At 43.4% G+C, this 23,408-nt stretch overlaps 1 protein-coding gene across 1 annotated transcript in view; it reads right to left on the reverse strand.

Moving 5' to 3' along the window:
- LOC137327731 (growth arrest-specific protein 2) overlaps positions 1-23,408 on the reverse strand; it is a 161,214-nt gene that overhangs the window by 52,203 nt on the left and 85,603 nt on the right. The window contains exon 6 of the mRNA XM_067993536.1: positions 2,541-2,648. Within this exon, the coding sequence (XP_067849637.1) occupies positions 2,541-2,648 (108 nt within the window). The remainder of the gene's footprint in view (positions 1-2,540; positions 2,649-23,408) is intronic.

A 23,408-nucleotide genomic window follows, 5' to 3' on the forward strand; every position in this document is an offset into this window, starting at 1 on the left:
AATAACACCTTTGTTAATGATTAATATTTGCCTCTGCTGTTTAAAGCCAATGAAAGAGATTTTCAATCCCCAAAGGGAACCTGAAACTAAAGCTTTGCATGGTGTAATGCCTTCATGTTAAAAAAAAATGATGATGAATTTTTTGGATGAGTACCTCATCATACAGTGTAGATAAGCAGCTAAGCCTCTTTCAGTCTTTTCTCAGTCTTGGTGAGGTGATCTTCCAGCACCTCTAGCTGCTTTCGGGGTCTTCTCTTAGTTCTCTACCTAACCTGGTGTCTTTTCCTGATCAGCCCGCATTTTAATAATATCCTGGGCTTTAATATATTTGGCCAAAAACTCTGTTCACTTTCCTCCATCTGTGATGCACTATTGGAGGTCCCATTCCTCAGATGAGACGTTAAACTAAGTACCTGTCTGGTAGTTCAGGTGGATATTAAAGCTACCCATGGCAATATGCAAACAGTAGGGAGAGCTGCTGATGTCCTAGCGAACATTCCTCCCTCAACCACCACCACCAAAAAACCCACATTGAATGTTTGTAACACCTTGCTATGTGCAAAATGGGTGCCACGTTTATTATTGCACTTGAAAGTTTGGCCTTGACTTTAAACCCTCCCGACGGGCAGGAAAGTGTCGGGCGAGGGGTTAAAATTCTAGTTCCTGCCTCCAAGCCGCCACATTCTACCAGTGTCCTGGCCAAAAATATTACCTCTTAACCAAAACCATCAAAAACAGATTATCTGCTCATTTGCCCATTGGTATGTGCAAGTTGGCTGCTGCATTTCCTTACATCACAACAGTCACTGCACTTCAAAAGTACTTAATTGGCTTTGGGATTCTCTGAAGACGTGAAAGGCACTATACAAATACAACTTCTTTCTTTACTTTCTTTCTTTCATACAAGAGAATTAGGTAAGATGAAACTCAGAGATAGCACTTCCTCCATACTCACTGCTACACAGGCAGACAGACAACCTTGTGTCCAATGTGAGCTTTGAAGGGAAAAGCACCATCCCAGTGCAAAAGCCAGGAAATGTTTAGTGCTCTAGGCAAAGAAAATACAGCCATCTAGAAAACCGCAGGCAAAGGAATTGAAAGTAAAACATGCCGAAGATCTGCTCGCCCAATTTTCCATTCCTTCTGTGCCCATTCTGCACCTGCACGATTGATTGAAGTAATAGCTCATCGATTTATCAAATACTGCAAACAGTTTTACTTTTATTGACTGATGGGGGGGGGGGGGTGGATTTCAACCCCATTGTTAAAAATTGGAAAGCTGACCCCAACCCTTCCTACTTCTGGTTTAACCGGCACAGGTTGGGGATCAGGCAATCAGATCTCTCCCCACAGCGATCTTCACACCCCCCCACCTCCACCCCTGGTGATCTCTCCCTCCCTTCCTCCATCCTTTATGGTTCATGGCTGCGACCTTGTACAGCAGGCTTTCCCACCCGTCAGCCAGTCAGCCTCTCCACCTAGCTGGCTGTCGAGCAGGAAATGCAATAAAAAAATTCTAATCAGGTCCTGCCGTTAAATTCGGCAGGACCTCCGCCTTCCCGGTATTTCCGGGTTTCCCGGCCACTGACAAGCGCTCCCCACCCCCCGCTCCCTCCCCACCTCCCCGTAAATATCGGGGCCATTGTTTCAAGTGCAGAGAAACTTGACTAATAAAACCAGAACACAGCAGTAGTGACTACTGAATATGCTGTTTTCAATGGATTCAACTTCCTTCACTAAATTGAGGTATTTAGCTGTCTCTCAAACACATTGTAGTGATGATCTATATTTTTAAATAATCTTTTATGATTTGTTTAGTGATTTTTTTTTCTTCATTGTGGTGAAGGACGATAGTACTATGGAACAGGACAATTTCCATTTCAGACACCCATAGTCTACATCAGGCATTCCCAGATTAAGCTGGGAGAGTAAAGCTCCCTCTAATAGCAACATGCCTAAATTCAACCTCAAAAGAGCACTTCCTACTGCATCAATGTAGCATTTTTCCATTTTGTTCATCTACTATCCTGTGATTTCTTTGAGCAAGATAATCAACAGAGTGCCAAATTAGGGGAAGTTTGCACTAGGAACTGGTTTGAGTATGGCCAAACTTATTTCACGTATAGTCCTTTGCAACCAACAAAGAGGAGATTTGACTCCCTTGAGTCTGGGCTGGATTGGAACCAAGCCCTTAGAGGTAAAAAGGCAATACCTATGCAACTGCATCATCCAGTCCCTTGCATTGAACTACTTTAACATGTAATTCTTAATTAGACCATAGAATAGTCAGTTTGCTGCAGTGTAATGTATTTCCTTGTGTTTTCAGAGGTTAGACAGATTGTCAGATTAGTGTAGGAAGTGCTCGCCCTGAATCTGACTCCTCTATATTTGATCTAAGAGTGATTCTAGCCATCATTCATTGCAAACTGAAAATATGTTCTTTTCCCTAACACTGTCTGCTTTTACCTCTAAAATAGATATATACATACAAGATATCACATTAAATGTGTCTTCTACAATAATCTTTCAAAATTTTTTACCCGAATGAACAAGATCTTTTCTCCAACACGATATCGCCCTTGGGAGAGACGTTCCACAGAAAACTTGTTTGGACATTTGCAGGGTGGATCTTCTGAAATTTGTTTCACCTAAAGAAATAAAAAATATCAAAATTTGTATCTTAAAGGGTAGGAATCCTAAATGAGGCAATATTTTCCCTGACCATGAATCATAAAAAAACTAAATCACTTAAAAATAATCCTTTCTTGCCCTTTGCAAATAAATATATCATAAAAATGCTCTTGAATATTTTACCACTACAAATATCAGACTAACTGGCTTGTAATTCACTGATCAATGCTCATTCCTTATTTGGAATCTTGGAGTCACATTCATTCTCCTCCCCTTCCCAAGTATATACAGCCCATGCTAATTCTTTCAAAATTACAAAATATTAACTAGATCTTGCCTATTGCTTTATTCATCTCCTTGAGAATTCTGAGGTATAACGTATCTGGTCCAGGTACCCTGCAGATATATAGAGTAAAATTCCTCTTTTAGTGATTCTATTTATCCATAGTTAACAACTTGCAAACAAAGTTACATTCTCAGGTATCACACATTTTAAAGCTATGCATTCCTGTCATTTCACTAGTGAGTAGCTAGTTACAGACGAAAAACAGATTCTCCCATTTTTGTTAGAAAGGAATTTCACCAGAAAACAATCTGAGTTTATTCATACCACATGTTCCACTGACAGCCATATTTTTTTTTACAGGTTCCTTGCCCAGCTTGACTGTCGTCACCCAACACTCACGAATGTGCATATTCAGTAGGAAGTCACTCAACAGCAATCAAAGGTAGGAATATTTGGCAATTTTTAAAAAATGTACTCAAGGGATGGTCTAACCAGCTATAGAGCTTCCACCCCTTCCTGCCTCAGATCCGCTAACACAACGCAAACCATATGAAGCATTTAGCCACTGAGCAACTGGGGATCTTGATTATGGCCATTTTATGAGGAAATGCCTGTAGGTTATCTGTCACATTGGAGTAATTTTCAAGAAATTGCCAACATTTCAATCCAATTGTTTTTAAGGGATTTTAGCACTCAATTCAATTTACTTCTTGCCTTTCTACACATGCAAACTATTTTGCAGATTTTTTATTTTATTGCACTATGTTAACTGATCCTGAACTATGAGCTAATTTTAAACATTCCAACATCAACATGAAACTCAGGATTTTGATGTCTAGTTTGGCTTCAAGCTAAGCAATATGGCAGCAAATGAATTTTGAGCCTTTAAGTCACTAACAAAGGAAGCAACGCATTCCAAAAATCACACAGCTCACAGTCATCATTTTCTGGCATTTGGTTCGGTCACCTAATTAAGCATTTAATTTTAATGCAATGTTGAATTATGTCATTTAATTTTCCAGTTCTAATGCTTAGCAAATAATCCAACCAGTACAAGACAATTTTGCAAGCCACAAGCTAAAATCAGAAAATTAGATGACTGCTTAGTTCCTGCAGAATTCATCATTCTCCATTGGCTATGTGTACATGGCTTCATAGGCATTCGTGTAACCTATAGGCTTGTGCCACAAGGCTGTTTTTTTGTTTGTGTCAGAAGTGTAAAAGCTTTCCATTAAAATGAACACTAGGGGCTCGATATTAGGAGGGAGGCGGGTTGCCAGCGGGGGGTCGACTGGGCACGTGGGTAACACGCCCAGTGAATTTGGGGTGCTCCACACGCGATCGCAGCCTAATTGAAGGCACTTACCTTGGCTTCCGGGTTTCCCGTTCTAGACCTGCGCAGCAGACGCACTGCGCACCCCCATCACAGGCTGTCAGCAGGAGGAGCCTTATATAAAGGGGCAGTCCTCCAAAGCTCCTCCTGCAGCAAACAAGCAATTTAGGCGCATGGAGCAGGCCAGAGGCAAGGATGCTCCAAAATTCTCTGACTCCTCACTCCAGGTGCTGCTTGATGGAGTGAGCAGTAGGAGGGAAAATTTTTTCCCATTGGATGGGAGGAAGTGTCCTCCCTCCACCACATAGAAGGCCTGGCTGGAGGTGGCCGAGGAGGTCACCAGCAGTGGCAATGTGTCCAGAACCTGGGTGCAGTGCAGAAAGAGATTTAATGACCTAACCAGGTCAGCCAAAGTGACTATACTTACGCATTCTCCCACACTCCGTCTTCCACATCACCTCCACCACCACACAACTCCTTCTGCACTGCCACCACAACGCTCTCGCATCACTCCTCACATCCACTCAACCATCATCCTCAGCTTGCCTGCACGTACTCACTGCCTCAGTTCCCATTCGAACACTACCATGCAACCCAATCCTCATACAATCTCATGGCTATGTCTCAAACGCACCCTCCCATGCATCTCCCTCACGCTCAACCCCACCCACATCAATGCATGCAGTGGGTCACCATGCAACCATCACTCAATCACACCTCTGTGTTTTGCCCTCATAGGAGAAGAGATGCCACAATGCCTGGGAGAGGGCAAGGACCGGAGGGGGCCCATCACACCAGATGGCATTAACAGATGCGGAGCAGCAGGCACTCAAAATAAGCCGGACGCTGGAGTGCCTGTCCGTGGCGGATGCCGAGACTGGGAGTGCACAAGCGGCTGGTGACAGAAATCTAACACTCAGCACTCATTATAGCGAATGATCTTAGCATCACTTGGCATCTGCAGCACCTTAACATCTGTCCACATGCTTAATATTGCTTTCTGTTCTCTTGCAGGGCCATCTGCGAGCGCCGTGACTGCGGAGGGCGATTCCTCAGGACCTGTCAGCCTCTGAGGGTGTATCATCACATCTGAGCCAGCCATCCACCAGCGCAGATACAGACACCTCGGTGGGTCCCCGTCCTCACTTAGTTGGGTTTGCACGTGGTGAGTCACCACGCACATCTGAGCACGAGCAGACCCTGATGACAGGGGCAGCCGTGGAGAGTCTGCGTCAGTGGGAGCACTCTTCTCCAAGACGTGAAGGCATCTCTGAGGAAGTGTCGCGGGAATGTCTGCGATGGAGAAAAGGCTAGCCTCCATCAAGCATCAAGCATAGCTCAACAATGAGTCCATTCAGGCCCTGACAACGGACATTCGGATTCAGGGTGAGCAACATTCTGCTGCCTTAAACAGGCTGACAGATACCTTAAAACTGGCCTTCCAAGGCTTCACAGAAGTCTTCCAAACTGTCGTCCAGCAGGGTGGAAGGAGTGATGTGGGCCTGGGCCACGAGAGGGATGATGGTGAAAGGGGACATGGAAGTGGGGACGCCACTGAAAGCGCTTCCACGTCTCACCCGTTGGCCCCCCTCTCAACCAGTACCCGCAATGCTGCTTCCTCTCCAGGTGGCCGAGTCTGCCCCTGCAAAGGTGCAGGAGGAGCAGTCTTTGGAGGGGCCCTCACGGGCACCGAAACCCAGAGGGCGTCCGCGCAAAGCATCTCATCGGTCAGGGCATGGACAAGAGCAACCTGTCACTATCTCTGCTGAAGCCACAGAGGTAGCACCACGTAGGGATTCCCGTAAATGTAAGGCGAAGGATTTGTGAGCGCAAAGGGGATGCACAAGGGTGAAAGACGAAATGTCATGTTTTTGATTTATTTTCCTTTGTTTTGCAAAAAAATCATAAATTATTATCACCACTACTGCCACATCTTTGAAAATCTTGTCTGGTTTGCACAATAATACCCTTTCCTGAGGATCATCATGAAGACCCACACCTGATGCCACCTATTGTGTCACTGCAAAGTGGGTGTAGGTGTATTTGCAGGGCTCTTTTGTGCAGACGACTGAGAGACACCGGCGATGTCCCCGGTGGCACCCTGGAAGGATGCGGAGGAGAAGTTGTTGAGGGCAGTGGTGAGTTTGACAGCGACAAGTAAGAAGATGGTGCTCGGGCCAGCTGGGAGCAGCTCGGCATGAAGGAGGCTGCAGATATCTATGACTACATGTCGAGTGTAAACAATTTTACAACACCAAGTTATAGTCCAGCAATTTTATTTTAAATTCACAAGCTTTCGGAGGCTACCTCCTTCCTCAGGTGAACGATGTGGAAATGAAATCCTCGAAATGAAGTCGCATTTATAATTCACAGAACAATGCTTGGTGAGTACAGACAGTTTTTTCAACTGCCCGTTGCCAAGGCAATCAGTGTGCAGACAGACAGGTGTTACCTGCCAGGTCTCAGAATATACAAATTACCAAAAAAAAAAACAACAAACACAAAAAAAAACAGAGATAGAGAGGTAGAAACATAGAAAAGACAGCAACTGACCCGTTATATTAAAAACAGATAACATTTGTTCGCTGGTGGGGTAACGTGTAGCGTGACATGAACCCAAGATCCCGGTTGAGGCCGTCCTCATGGGTGCGGAACTTGGCAATCAATTTCTGCTCGACGATTTTGCGTTGTCGTGTGTCTCGAAGGCCGCCTTGGAGTATGCTTACCCGAAGGTCGGTGGCTGAATGTCCTTGACTGCTGAAGTGTTCCCCGACTGGGAGGGAACCCTCCTGTTTGGCGATTGTTGCGCGGTGTCCATTCATCCGTTGTCGCAGTGTCTGCATGGTCTCGCCAATGTACCATGCTCTGGGGCATCCTTTCCTGCAACGTATGAGGTAGACAACGTTGGCCGAGTCACAGGAGTCTGAACCATGCACCTGGTGGGTGGTGTCCTCTCGTGTGATGGTGGTATCTGTGTCGATGATCTGGCATGTCTTGCAGAGGTTACCGCGGCAGGGTTGTGTGGTGTCGTGGACGCTGTTCTCTTGAAAGCTAGGTAATTTGCTGCGAATACACAGGGTCTGCTCAGACGAGGAGGAACGCGATGGACACCTACAGACGCTGAAAGACGCCCTAGTAAGAACGGGATATGACGCTCGACTCATCGATCGACAGTTCTGACGGGCCACAGAAAAAAATCGCATAGACCTCCTCAGGAGACTAACACGGGACGCAACCAACAGAGTACCCTTTGTCGTCCAGTACTTCCCCGGAGCGGAGAAACTACGCCACGTTCTCCGCAGCCTTCAACATGTCATCAATGACGACGAACACTTCGCTATGGCCATCCCCACACCTCCACTACTCGCCTTTAAACAGCCACCCAACCTCAAACAGACCATCGTTCGCAGCAAATTACCTAGCTTTCAAGAGAACAGCGTCCACGACACCACACAACCCTGCCGCGGTAACCTCTGCAAGACATGCCAGATCATCGACACAGATACCACCATCACACGAGAGGACACCACCCACCAGGTGCATGGTTCATACTCCTGTGACTCGGCCAACGTTGTCTACCTCATACGTTGCAGGAAAGGATGCCCCAGAGCATGGTACATTGGCGAGACCATGCAGACACTGCGACAACGGATGAACGGACACCGCGCAACAATCGCCAAACAGGAGGGTTCCCTCCCAGTCGGGGAACACTTCAGCAATCAAGGACATTCAGCCACCGACCTTCGGGTAAGCATACTCCAAGGCGGCCTTCGAGACACACGACAACGCAAAATCGTCGAGCAGAAATTGATTGCCAAGTTCCGCACCCATGAGGACGGCCTCAACCGGGATCTTGGGTTCATGTCACGCTACACGTTACCCCACCAGCGAACAAATGTTATCTGTTTTTAATATAACGGGTCAGTTGCTGTCTTTTCTATGTTTCTACCTCTCTATCTCTGTTTTTTTTTGTGTTTGTTGTTTTTTTTTTTGGTAATTTGTATATTCTGAGACCTGGCAGGTAACACCTGTCTGTCTGCACACTGATTGCCTTGGCAACGGGCAGTTGAAAAAACTGTCTGTACTCACCAAGCATTGTTCTGTGAATTATAAATGCGACTTCATTTCGAGGATTTCATTTCCACATCGTTCACCTGAGGAAGGAGGTAGCCTCCGAAAGCTTGTGAATTTAAAATAAAATTGCTGGACTATAACTTGGTGTTGTAAAATTGTTTACAATTGTCAACCCCAGTCCATCACCGGCATCTCCACTACATGTCGAGTGACTGAGCCTCCGTGTGCACTGCTGATCAGAGAGGTCCAAGAAGCTGAGCCTCGGTCTGTAGACCCAGTGCCGAGGGTACTGCCTTCTGCGACGCATCTCTCTCTGCGGTTGCCCTCCCTCCTGCTGTGCAGGTGGATGTGTCACAGCACTGTGTTTGTGGAGCTCCACGTGTCAGAGGTGGACGGCGTGGCCGGCGAGGCTTGTGATGCTGTTCGTCCTCCAAGGAGGTCATGACTGCAGCTACAGCGGCTCCCATCCGGAAGATGTACGTTTGAGGGGGTCAGCAAGGTAGGTAAATGTGTCTGGACACCGGGGTAAGTTTGCAAGTTGGTGAATTTTATTGTTAGGAGGAGGGTGGTGGAGACCAAACTTTGTTCAAAGTGACAGAGTGGCCTCCTGCAATGAGTGAGGGTCTCCCCCACCCCCCGACCTGTCAAATGGACCTTTGCAGCTGCCACAGGCTGGTGGCTGCAACACATCCATTTCAACTTGAAATGTTTCCCCCAGTATGGGAAACAGTCTCAGTTTAGTTGAAAATCCCACCCCTCCTAAAATATCCTACAAATCAGCTCTGCTAACGACCTGAACTATCAAATTAATTGCCTTAAGTAGGATCCCGCCGGCTTTAATTGCTGGTGGGAGTCCCACATGTGGGGGCTGCACGCGCATCTAAGCGCATTACTGGGAAAGCCGGAAGTGGGCAGGTTGGAGCCGGCCTCCGGACTCGCCCCGGGAATTCCCAATTTTCGGAGCCCCCCCTCCCACGAACCCGCCGGCTCGGATGTCCAAAAATCGGGCCCTAGCCCTTGAAGTACCTGCATGTTAGACTAAACCTACAACAAAAATAATACTAAATTGCAACTATTGAAGTTTTGTCTGACAAAAGTTTTGGCTAGGCACTAGTTTCTCTGGAGTTTATCTGTGGAAGGAAATGACATGAAAAAACTGGAATTTCGTGGACCATGCACGGGCCACGTGCAAACAGCTTAAAGTTCATGTGCATTGTAAAAGCATTACCGGTTCAATGGATAATTTTTTCTGTCATGTTAGATTGCAAAGGGCATCTGAATCAAGATGACTTGACCCCTGAATTCCAATTTTAATGGACTTCATTCACATTACCCCTTTGTTCCACTCTTTTACATTTCACACTAGTTTTACTGCATCCTAAGTTTAAAAATTGAGAGTTTCAATTACCTTGAACATGATGCCTGACATTTCTCCAATTTTTAAACTTTTGATGAATAGTTTTATGCCAAATTTGTGCAACAGGCTTAGCAAAATATTAAAATTAGGTGCAGTAAACATTTCTAGTCAGCAAGATAATGGACCAGATTTTGCTGGAGCGGGCCATCTCGGGGCACACTATGCTAGTTAGAATTATTCGTGCAGGTTTTGGTTTTAAAATCTTTTGCCCACAAAGTTGCTGGAAGTGCGAGCTGACAACGGTGCAGCGAGGGTAACAGGGCATCTGGGACTTTGGTGAATAATGGGACAAACAGTGTATCTTCTTAACCAATGAGAATAAAAGATTGAGAAATATACAGAGGAAGAACTGAGAAGGAGGGTGAATTAGAGTGGATGAATTCAATGTCAAATTAGGTACAGAAAGAGAAATAGAAAGGGAAAGAAAGATTGGATTATGAGAGGGAAAAAAAGAGACAGAAAGGAAAAGTAAGAAAATATTTTTAAAATTTTAAAATTTGACATTTATAAAATCTCCTAAAACAATTCACAACCTGAAGGAATGAAACTCTATACTTATAATTGTTCACTTTCTAAACAAGAGAGGTTGACTGGCAGTCATTAACAATTATCACGCTGTTAAAAGGGTATTTATGTTGTTAATTACTAGACTTAACTTTCTGTGGAGTTTAATGGACAATTAAATGCAGCAATGTGCAAATGCAGCAACTTCATGAAAATCCTGAGGAGGTTAAGATGTTTTTGCGAAACTAACGGCAAATCGGCCAGCAACTTGTCGCAATTCGCAATTCGCAGGGTATCTCTTTCTCATTACAAGTTGCTGGCCGGTTTGCACATTAATAATAGTGTGCGTTGTTCAGACACCGTTATTTTTTCAGCAAAATTTGGTCCAATATTTTCTTAAACTAATTTTTTTAATATTTGTTCAGCGAACAGGAACTGTAAAGCATGTGACCTGGCATGTGATAGTTAAAATGATGGCCTTTCATTAATATCCAATCGGGAGAATTCTTATGGAGCTGGCAGTAGTACAACTCAAAATAGTTCATTTGGATCAATTTTTACAACTTTACTTTTTTAAATGGATGAAAGAGGTTGAAAGGCAGAGTAAAACATTTTGTCAGCTATTCAGCCAGCAAAAGTCCATGTTACTTACAAATGCTGACAAGTGTAAGTTCATTTGTCACTCTAATGAATTTCTCTTTGTCTAGTTGATGCTTAGTATAGAATTCTTCTGTTCTATTTAAGTGGTATCGTAGGATTACGTTCAGTTAGACAATACGGCACCAAAACTGTAAAGCTCCACTAACATCCAGTGAGTGCGGATGAGGATTTGCTGAGCCCAAGTCGTTGCACACCACAATTCATGGCAAACAAAAGAGGGGGCCAAAGGGAGGCTGCATTGCCAGCCAGGAACAGATTACTTGTGAATGAATTATGATAATGAATTCCCATGCTGAAATTCATGTGTGGACTAACTTTGCCCATGGAGGCTCACCTCGCCCAGGTAAAATAGGTGCATGACCTACTGAACTTAAATTCCCAAAGTTAAATCAAAACTTCTGTTTCTTTGAAAGAAACATTTATTTGCATTTATCTCCCTGCATTAGTTTTGTTTGCTGTAGAGGGTGCAATTTTTGTATTTTAACATTGTATGTTTACCAAAAGCAAACAAAGAGCTGAAGATCGGAATTCCTTTGAGGATTGTTGATGAGAAAGGCAAGTTCAGGATGGGACAGCAAATAAAGATGCAGCAACTCCTCGTGTGCTGTGTCTGCACCCGTCAGTAACCTGACATCCACAAAGGAGATCTGACTTTCCTACCTCTGCCTGTACAAGTGAGGATGTCAACGAGCTATGCCAGCCGGCCTGCAGACAATGTCTCAGACAGTGACAGCTCTTTCTGAAGCTGGGGCGATTACCAGTGCATTAAGCTTTAATGCTACTGGATTCTTCCAAGGCAATTTGAATTTCTTTCATTTTTAACTGATTCTTTATCAAAAAGTTTCCCAAGTTTCAAAGGAGATCCTCAATAATGGCACCGTGGTATAGGAGGCCATTCAAGTGGGGGGAGGGAAAAGGAATGTGATAGTCTTAGGGGATAGTATAGTCAGGGGGCTAGATAATGTCTTCAGCAACCGCAACCGGGAGTCCCGAAGGCTGTGTTGCCTGCCCGGTTCCAGGGTTAAGAACATCTCCTCACGGCTAGAGAACATAAGAACATAAGAAATAGGAGCAGGAGTAGGCCAATCGGCCCCTCGAGCCTGCTCCGCCATTCAATAAGATCATGGCTGATCTGATCCTAACCTCAAATCTAAATTCATGTCCAATTTCCTGCCCCCTCCCCGTAACCCCTAATTCCCTTTACTTCTAGGAAACTGTCTATTTCTGTTTTAAATTTATTTAATGATGTAGCTTCCACAGCTTCCTGGGGCAGCAAATTCCACAGACCTACTACCCTCTGAGTGAAGAAGTTTCTCCTCATCTCAGTTTTGAAAGAGCAGCCCCTTATTCTAAGATTATGCCCCCTAGTTCTAGTTTCACCCATCCTTGGGAACATCCTTACCGCATCCACCCGATCAAGCCCCTTCACAATCTTATATGTTTCAATAAGATCGCCTCTCATTCTTCTGAACTCCAATGAGTAGAGTCCCAATCTACTCAACCTCTCCTCATATGTCCACCCCCTCATCCCCGGGATTAACCGAGTGAACCTTCTTTGTACTGCCTCGAGAGCAAGTATGTCTTTTCTTAAGGATGGAATGTCTTTTCTTAAGAAGAACTTGGAGAAGGAGGGGGTGGATCCAGTTGTTGTGGTCCACATAGGAACCAACGACATAGGTAGAACTAGGAATAAAGTTCTGTTGAGGGAGTTTGAGGAGCTAGGTTCCAAATTAAAAAGCAGAACCTCAAAGGTAATAATCTCTGGATTAATACCTGAGCCATGTGCAATTGGCATAGGGACAATCAGATATTAGATGGTTAAATGCGTGGCTGAAAGAGTGGTGTGGGAAGCAGGGGTTTGAATTCATGGGGCGCTGGCACCAGTACTGGGGGAAAAAGGGAACTGTTCCATCTGGACTGACTCCATTTAAACTGGGCTGGGACCAGTGTCCTGACAAATGGAATAACTATGGCAGTAGTTGGGCTTCAAACTAATAAGGCGGGGGGGGGGGGGGGGGGGGGAGGGGGATGGGTTCCGGTAAGGTTAAATCTTTATAAGTTAAAAGAGAAATGTCAAGACTGTACAGCAGTGTAGTGATTTGGGTAAAAACAAGCAGTGTGTCAGGAAGGGCCAGAGAGTTTAACAAAGGTAATAGGGCATTAGTGACAAAGGTCACATCAGGGAAAAATAGTAAAAAGTTAAAATTAAAGGCCCTATATATGAATGCACTTAGCATTCGTAACAAGATAGATGAATTGATGGCACAAATAGAGGTGAATGGGTTTGATCTAGTAGCCATTACTGAGATGTGGTTGCAGGGTGACCAAGGTTGGGAATTAAATATTCAACGGTACTTGAATTTAAGAAAAGATAGGCAAAATGGAAAAGGCGGGTGGGGGCGGGGGAGCCCTGATAATAAAGGATGAGATAAGACAGTAATGAGAAAGGAACTTAGCTCAGAAAATCAGGATGTAGAATCAGTATGGATGGAGTTAAGAAATAACAAGGGGCAGAAAACACTGGTGGGAAGAGTTTATATACCCCTAACAGTAGTTATAGTGTTGGACAGATTATAAATCAGGAAATTAGAGCAGCATATAACAAGGGTCATGCAATAATCGTGGGGGACTTTACTCCTCTTATAGACTGCGTAAACCAAATTGGCAAAAGTAGTTTGGAGGGCGAGTTCATGGAATGCATTTGAGACAGTTTTCTAGAACAATGTGTCAAGGATCCAAATAGGGAACAAGCTATTTTAGATCTACTACTGTTTAATGAGACAGGATTAATTAGTAACCTTATAGTTAAGGATTCTCTGGGGCAGAGTGACCATAATATATGATAGAATTTCATATTGAGTTTGAGAGTGATGAAGTTAAGTCTGAAACTAGGGTCTTAAATTTAAATAAAGCCAATTACGTAGGAATGAGGGGTGAGTTGGCTAAGGTAGATTGGGAAATTAGATTAAAAGATATGGCGGTAGATAAGCAATCGGGAATATTTAAATAAATAATTTATAATTCTCAACAAATATAAATTCCCTTGAGGAATAAAAACTCCACGGGGAAAAATGATACAACCATGGCTAACTAGAGAAGTTAAGGATAGTATTAGATTAAAAGAAGAGGCTGACAATGTTGCCAAAAAGAGTAGTAACCCTTAGGATTGGGAGTGTTTTAGAAATTAGCAAATGATGACCAAGAAATTGATTAAGAGGGAGAAAATTAAACATGAGAGTAAACTATCAAGAAATATAAAAACAGATTGTAAGAGCTTCTACAAGTATGTAAAAAGGAAGAGTTTAGCGAAAGTAAACGTGGGTCACTTAGAGGCAGAGACAGGAGAAATTATAATGATGAATAAGGAAATGGCAGACATTAAACAAATATTTTGTATCTGTCTTCACAGTGGACAACACAAAAAAAAACAACAGAAATAGTGGTGAACCAAGGGTCTAATGAGAGTGAGTAACTTAAAGTAATTAAGATTAGTAAAGAAAAGGTATTGGAGAAATTAATGGGACTAAAAACCAACAAATTCCCTGGACCTGATGGCTTACAAACTAGGGTTTTAAAAGAGGTGACTGCAGAGATAGTGGATGCATTGGTTTTGATCTTCCAAAATGGAATGGATAGAGCAGATGAATGTGTCGCAGGAGGGAGCGCTTTAGATTCCTGGGGTACTGGGACCAGTTCTGGGGAAGGTGGGACCTCTACAGGCCAGACGGGTTACACCTCAACGGAGCTGGGACCAATGTCCTCCTGGGGAGGTTCGCTAGTGCTGTGGTGGTGGTGGGGGGGGGGGTTTCAATTAATTTGGCAGAGGGGTGGGCACCAGGATGTAGCACTGGAAAGGAGAAACAAGGGGTATAAAGGATCAGAAGAGAAAGATAGCACTAGAGCAAGTAATAGAACAGTATTAGGTGGGGTCAGACTAAGAGAGGGTACAAGTTTAAGACTGGTTTGCAGTGCATGTGTGTAAACGCACAAAGCGTGGTAAACAAGGTTGGTGAGCTGCAGGCGCAAATAGCCACATGGGAATACAATGTCGTGGCAATAACTGAGACCTGGCTCAAAAAAGGGCAGGATTGGATACTAAATATTCCTGGATACAAGGTGTTCAGAAAAGATAGGGATGGAAAGAAAGGAGGGGGTTGGCAGTATTGATTAAGGAGAACATTGCAGTACTGGAAAGAGAGGATGTCCTGGAGGGGTCAAGGACAGAATCTTTTTGGTTAGAGTTAAGAAATAAAAGAGGTGGCATTACACTACTGGGTGTATTCTATAGGCCACAAACTAGTGGGAAGGATATAGAGGAGTAAATTTGCAGGGAAATTAGAGAGGTGCAAAAGCTATAGAGTAATGATAACTGGGGACTTCAACCATCCTAATATAGACTGGGATAACAATAATAATATAAGGGGCAAAAAGGGGGAAGAATTTTTGAAATATGTTCAGGATAACTTTCTTGACCAGTACGTATCCGGCCAAACGAGGATGGAGGCATTGCTGGACTTGGTTCTAGGGAATGAGGCGGGCAAAGTGGAGCAAGTGTTAGTGGGGGAGCATTTAGGGAGCAACGATCATAGTATTATAATGTTTAGAATAGCTATGGAAAAGGGCATGGACCAGTAAAGTAAAAATACTCAATTGGAGGGCCAATTTCAATGGGATGAGAACAGATCTGGCCCGGATAAATTGGAATCAAAGATTGGCAGGCAAAACTGTAATTGAACACTGGGCGGCCTTTAAAGAGGAGATGGTTCAGATACAGTCTAGGCACATTCCCACGAGGCAAAAAGGTAGGGTAACTAAAGCAAGAGCTCCCTGGATGTGAAATAGTAAATAAGATGAAATGGAAAAAAGGGGTGTATGACAGATGTCAGGTTGATAACACAAGTGAGAACCAGGCAGAATGTAGAAAATTCAGAGGGGAAGTGAAAAAGGAAATAAGAGGGGCAAAGAGAGGGTATGAGAATAGACTGGCGGCCAACATAGAAGGGAATCCAAAAGTCTTCTACAGGCATGTAAACAGTAAACAGATAGTAAAAGGAGGGGTGGGGCCAATTAGGGATCATAAAGGAGATCTGCTCATGGAGGCAGAGGGGATGGCCGAGGTACTAAATGAGTACTTTGCATCTGTCTTTATCAAGGAAGAAGACGCTGCCAGAGTCTCAGTAAAGGAAGATATAGTTGAGATACTGGATGGGCTAAAAATTAATAGAGGTACTAGAAAGACTAGCTGTACTGAAAGTAGATAAGTCACCCGGTCCAGATGGGATGCATACTAGGTTGCTGAGGGAAGTTAGGGTGAAAATTGCGGAGGTATTGGCCATAATCTTCCGAGCATCCGTAGATACATGTGTGGTGCCAGAGGACTGGAGAACTGAAAATGTTACATCCTTGTTTAAAAAAGGGTGTAAGGATAAACCCAGCAACTATAAGCCAGTCAGTTTAACCTCAGTGGTGGGGAAACTTTTAGAAACAATAATCCGGGAAAGAATTAACAGTCACTTGGATGAGTTTGAATTGATTAGGGAAAGCACGGATTTGTTAAAGGCAAATTGTGTTTAACTAACCTGATATAGTGTTTTGATGAGGTAACAGAGGAGGTCGATGAGGGCAATGCAGTTGATGTGGTGTATATAGACTTTCAAAAGGCGTTTGATTAAGTGCCACATGGTACACTTATCAAGATTGTGGCCCATGGAATAAAGAGGGCAGTAGCAACATGGATACAGAATTGGCTAAGTGACAGGAAACAGAGAGTAGTGGGGAACGGTTGTTTTTTGGACTGGAGGGAGGTGTACAGTGGTGTTCCCCAGGGGTCGGTGCTGGACAACTGCCTTTCTTGATATATATTAATGACTTGGACTTGGGTGTACAGGGCACAATTTCAAAATTTGGAGATGACACAAAACTTGGAAGGGTAGTAAACGGTGAGGAGGATAGTGATAGAACGAGGAGACAATATAAACTAGAAGGTACAGCTCTAAAAGGGGTACAGACCATAAGAGATAGGAGCAGGAGTAGGCCATTCGGCCCCTCGAACCTGCTCCACCATTTAATGAGATCATGACTGATCTGATTTTTACCTCAACTCCACTTTCCTACCCTTTCCCCATATCCTTTGACTCCCTTGCTGATCAAAAATTTGTCTAACTCAGCCTTGAATGTATTCAATGACAGCCTCCACAGCTTTTTGGGGTATAGAATTCTAAAGATTCATGACCCTCTGGGAGAAGAAATTCCTCTTCATTTCCGTCGTAAATGGGTGACCCCTTATTCTGAGACTATGCCCCTGAGTTTTAGATCCCCCATGAGGGGTAACATCCTCTCAGCATCTACCTTATCGAGTCCCCTCAGAATCTTGTATGATTCAATAAGCTCTCCTCTCATTCTTCTAAACTCCAATGAGTGTAGACCCAAACTGTTCAATCTTTCCTCATAAGACAACCCTTCCATACCCGGAATCAACCTTGGGAACCTTCTCTGAACTGCCTCCAATGCACGTATGTCCTTCCTTAAATAAGGGCACCAGAACTGTAGTACCCCAGGTGTGATCTCACCAGCACCCTGTACAGTTGTAGCATGACTTCTCTGCTTTTATACTCCATCCCCCAAGAAATACAGGCCAATATTCCGTTTGCCTTCTGGATTACCTGCTGCACCTGTATGTTGACTTTTTGTGTTTCATGTATGAGGACACCCAGATTCCTCTGCACTGCAGCATTTTGTTGTATTTCTCCATTCAAATAATATTTTGCTTTTTTATTTTTCCTCCCAAAGTGGATGACTTCACATTTTCCCACATTATATTCCATCTGCCAAATTTTTGCCCATTCGCTTAACCTGTCAATATCCCTTTGCAGACTCTTTGTGTCCTCATTGCAACTTGCTTTTTCACCTATCTTTGTATCATCAGCAAATTTGGCCACAAGACACTCTGTTCCTTCATCCAAGTCATTGATATATATTGTAAATAGTTGTGGCCCCAGCACTGAGTCCTGCGGCACCCCACTAGTTACAGATTGCCATTTTAAAAATGACCCTTTTATCCTGACTTTGTTTTCTGTTATTAGCCAATCCTCTATCCATGCCAGTATATTACGCCCAACACCATGGGCTCTTATCTTGTGCAGTAATCTTTTATGTGGCACCTTATTGGATTTCCAAAAGGCATTCAAATATACTGCATCCATTGGTTCCCCTTTATCCACCCTGCCTGTTACTTCCTCAAAGAACTCTAATAAATTTGTCAGACATGATTTCCCCTTCATAAAACCATGTCCTGCTACTACTTCCTTAATAATGGATTCTAGCATTTTCCCAATGACAGATGTTAGGCTAACTGGTCTATAGTTACCTGCTTTCTGTCTCGCTCCCTTCTTGAATAGAGGTGTTACGTTTGCGGTTTTCCAATCCACTGGGACCTTTCCAGAATCTAGTGAATTCTGGAAGATTACAACCAATGCATCCACTATCTCTGTAGCCACTTCCTTTAAGACCCTCAGATGTAAGCCATCAGGTCCAGGGGACTTGTCAGCCTTTAGACCCATTAGTTTACCTAGTACTTTTTCTCTAGTGATAGTGATTGTTTTTAGTTCCTCTCTCCCCTTTGCCCCTTGATTTTCTACTATTATTGGTATGTTATTAGTGTCTTCTACTGTGAAGACAGATACAAAATATCTGTTCAATTCCTTTGCCCTTTCCTTGTTTTCCATTATTATTTCCCCAGTCCCATCCTCTAAGGGACCAATGTTTACTTTAGCTACCCTCTTCCTTTTTATATACATGTAGAAGCTTTTATTGTCAGTTTTTATATTTCTTGCTAGTTTACTCTCATAATTTATTTTCTCCCTCTTTATTATTCTTTTAGTCATCCTTTGCTGGTTTTTAAAGTTTTCCCAATCTTCGGGCTTACCAGTAATCTTTGCCATGTTGTATGCTTTTTCTTTTAACCTGATACTTTCCTTGACTTTGTTTGTTAGCCATGGTTGGTTCACCCTTTTTGTGGAGTCTTTCCTCCTCACAGGGATATATTTTTGTTGCGAGTCATAAAATATCTTTTTAAATGTTTGCCACTGCTTATCCACCATCATACCATCTAAACTGTTTCCCCAGTCCACTTTAGCCAATTCCACCCTCATTCCTTTATAATTGCTCTTATTTAAGTTTAATACAGTAGTTTCAGACCCAAGATCCTCGCTCTCAAACTGGATGTGAAACTCATCATGTTATGATCACTGCTTCCCAAGGGATCCTTTACTTTGAGATCATTAATTAATCCTGTTCCGTTATCAATTACCAGATTCAAAATGGCCTGTTCCCTGGTTGGTTCCCCGACGTTTTGGTCTAAGAAACAGTCCCTAATACACTCTATGAACTCCTCCTCAGGGCTATTTTTGCCAATTTGATTTGTCCAATCTATGTGAAAGTTAAAATCGCCCATGATTATTGCATTACCTTTTTTACAAGCCCCCCTTATTTCCTGATTAATATTTTGCCCTACAGTGTAGCTACTGTTAGGGGACCTATATACTACTACCACCAGTGATTTCTTCCCCATGCTATTTCTTACCTCCACCCAAATTGATTCGACATCTTGATCTTCTGAGCCAAGATCATTTCTCACTATTAACAGAGCTAACCCACCACCTTTGCCTTTTCTCCTATCCTTCCGAAATGTTAAATAACCGTGAATATTTAGCTCCCAACCTTGGTCACCTTGCAACCACGTCTCCGTAATGGCCATGAGATCATACCCATTTGTTTCTATTCTTTCCTACCCCGGCCCCATTTGCTAGTGCACTCTTATGTTTGTACACTCTGTCCCTTCCTGACACACTCTGTTTATCATTACCCACATCACCTTTCCTGTACTATTTCCTTGTCTTTTCTCTTTATCAATCTAAACTTTGCCCCTCCTGAGCCCTTCCCCCCCCCCCCGCCTCTATTTAGTTTAAAGCCTTCTCTAACGCCCTAGTTATTTGGTTTGCCAGAACACTAATCCAAGCATGGTTCAGGTGAAGCCCATCCCAACGGAACAGCTCCTTCTTTCCCCAGTATTGATACCAGTGCCCCATGAATTGAAACCCACTTCTCCCACACCAATCTTTGAGCCATGCATTCATCCCTCTGATCTGATTTACCCTGTGCCAATTTGCTCGTGGCTCAGGTAATGATCTGGAGATAATCACCTTTGCGGTTCTACTTTTTAATTTAGTCCCTAGCTGCTCAAACTCCCTCAGCAGAACCTTTTTCTTAGTCCTACCTATATCGTTGATACCTACGTGGACCACGACAATTGGATCCTCCCCCTCCCACTCCAAGTTTCTCTCCAACCCTGAGGCGATGTCCTTAACCCCGGCACCCTGGGTACAGGAACAGAGAGATCTGGGGATATATGTGCACAAATCGTTTAAGGTGGTAGGGCAGGTTGAGAAAGCAGTTTAAAAAAGCACACTGGATCCTGGGCTTTATAAATAGAGGCATAGAGTACAAAAGTATGAAATTCATGATGAATCTCTATGAAACACTGATTCGGCCACAACTGGAGTATTGTTTCCAGTTCTGGGCACCACACTTTAGGAAAGATGGGAAGGCCTTAGAGAGGGTGCAGAAAAGATTTACTAGAATGGTTCCAGGGATGAGGGACTTTAGTTACATGGATAGACTGGAGAAGCTGGGGTTGTTCTCCTTGGAACAGAGATGGTTGCGAGGAGATTTGATAGAGGTATTCAAAATCATGAAGGCTCTAAACAGAGTAGATAGGTACCCATTGGCGAAAGGGTCAAGGATCAGAGGACAAGGATTGAAGGTGATTGGCAAAAGGACCAAAGGTAACATGAGGAAAAACTTTTTTACACAGCGAGTGGTTAGAATCTGGAATGCACTACCCGAGGGGGTGGTGGAGGCAGATTCAATCATGGCCTTCAAAAGGGAACTGGATAAGTACTTGAAAGGAAAAAATTTGCAGGGCTACGAGGATAGGTTGGGGGAGTGGGACTAGCTGGATTGCTCTTGCATAGAGCCGTCACGGACTCGATGGGCTGAATGGCCTCCTTCCGTGCTGTAACCTTTCTATGATTCTATGAACATTCACTAGATTCCAGAATGGTCCCTGTGGTTTGGAAGGTAACAAATGTAACCCCGCCAATCAAGAAAGGAGTAAGGGAGAAAACAGGGAACTATAAGCCAGTTAGCCTGACAGTAGTAGGGAAAATGCTAGAATCTATTATTAAGGATGTAGTAACAGTGCACTTAGAATCTCATAATATGTTTAGGCAGAGTCAACGTGGTGTTATGAAAGGGAAATCGTGTTTGACAAATCTGAGTTTTTTGAGGGTATAACTAGATACTAGGGTAGATAAGGGCGAACCAGAGGATACAATATATTTGGATTTTCAAAAGGCATTCGATAAGATGCCACATAAGAGGTTGTTACACAAGATTAGAGCTCATGGGATTGGGGGTAATATATTAGCACAAATTGAAGATTGGTTAATGGACAGAAAACAGAGTAGGAATAAACGGGTCATTTTTGGGGTGGCAGGTTGTAACTAGTGGGGTGCCGCAGATCAGTGCTTGGGCCTCAGCTGTTTACAATATATTAACAATGACTTAGATGAAGGGACTGAGTGTAACGTATCCAAATTTGCTGACAATACAAAGCTAGGTGGGAAATTTAGCTTTGAGGGGGATGCAAAGAGACTGCAAAGGGATATAGACAAGTTAAATGGGTGGGCGAGAAGGAGGCAGATGGAGTATAATGGGGAAATGTGAAATTATCCACTTTGGAAGAATAGGAAAGCGGAATATTTTTTAAAAGGTGAGAGACTAAGAAATGTTGGTATTCAGAAGGATTTGGGTGCCCTTGTACACGAATCACAGAAAGTTGACATGCAGGTACAGCAAGCAATTAGGAAGGCAAATGGTATGTTGTCCTTTATTGCAAGGGGGTTGGAGTATAAGAGTAAGGAGGTCTTGCTGCAATTATATAGGGCTCTGCTGAGACCACACCTGGCGTACTGTGTACAGTTTTGGTCTCCTTACCTAAGAAAGGATATACTTGCCTTAGAGGGGATGCAACGAAGGTTTGCTAGATTGATAAGAACATAAGGAACAGGAACATGAGTAGGCCATATGGCCCCTCGAGCCTGCTCCACCATTCAATCAGATCATGGCTGATCTTCAAACTCAACTCCACTTTCCTGCCTGATCCCATATTCCTTGATTTCCCCTAGAGTCCAAAAACTATCTATCTCAGCTTTGAATATTCTCAACGACTCAGCATCCACAGCCCTCTGGGGTAGAGAATTCCAAAGATTCACAACCCTCTGAGAGAAGAAATTCCTCCTCATCTCAGTCTTAAATGGCCGACCCCTTATCTTGATTCCTGGGATGAGAGGGTTCTCGTGTGAAGAGAGATTGAGTAGAATGGGCCTATGTTCTCTGAAGTTTAGAAGAGTGAGAACTGATCTCATTGAAACATATAAATTTTTAGAGGGCTTGACAGGGTAGATCCTGAGAAGCTGTTCCCCTGGCTGGAGAGTCTAGAACTAAGGGTCATAGTCTCAAGATAAATGGATGGCCATTTAGCACCGAGTTGAGAAAAAATTTCTTCACTCAGAGGAGTTGTGAATCTTTGAAATTCTTTACCCCAGAGGGCTGTGGACATTTAGTCGTTGAGTATATTCAAGATTGAGATTGGTAGATTATTGGACACTAAGGGAATTAAGGGATATGGAGATAGGACGGGGAAGTGGAGTTGAGGTAGAAGATCAGCCATAATCTTATTGTACGGCGGGCAGGCTCGAGAGGCCGTATGGCCTAGTCCTGTTCATATTTCTTATGTTTCTTGTTATTCTGTCTAATTTGGGCAAAGTGAACAATTTGAAGAATTCACAGTGCTGAAAGAGAGACAGGGTATTGTCTTCCTTAAGCTTTAATTTATGTAGCAAATATAATTTTTAGCTATTAGTTGGCAATTGAGTCCGAACTCGTGGCTTAATGTTTCTGCCCATGTACTCTGAAGTGGTTAACGGCCTAAAGTCCTGCCCCGAAAATAACATTTTAATATAACTAAGCGTAATTATATGTCATGGTGTGACATCCCATGACACATCTTGTAACTGTTAACATCTCCCATGAAGATGGTAATTTTGTCGAGATACAATATGATTTTTAAAAAGTGTGTTTCTAGCATCTGAGTCGGGGTGTTACTACAGAGCCAGAGCAGGACTTTTAAGTAAGGTCCTGGTAGATTAGCTGATTTCCTAAGCACTTATCCTGCCGCCCAAATTTTTTTGCAGACGTTTACTTTTTAGTCTAAAACTTCATCAAGGAAATTGCAGTTTTGTTAAGGCTTTTCAGGTGGTCCGGCACTTAGGATATCAGCAGCACCAAGAACTTGGGAAAGTGTTGGAAAGATACACTGTCAATCACACCCAGCCTGTCAGATTGAGTTATGCGTGAGAAGTTGGATGTGTAATTTTTCAATG

The sequence above is a fragment of the Heptranchias perlo genome, chromosome 12 (genome assembly GCF_035084215.1).
Source record: "Heptranchias perlo isolate sHepPer1 chromosome 12, sHepPer1.hap1, whole genome shotgun sequence".
NCBI lineage: Eukaryota > Metazoa > Chordata > Chondrichthyes > Hexanchiformes > Hexanchidae > Heptranchias > Heptranchias perlo.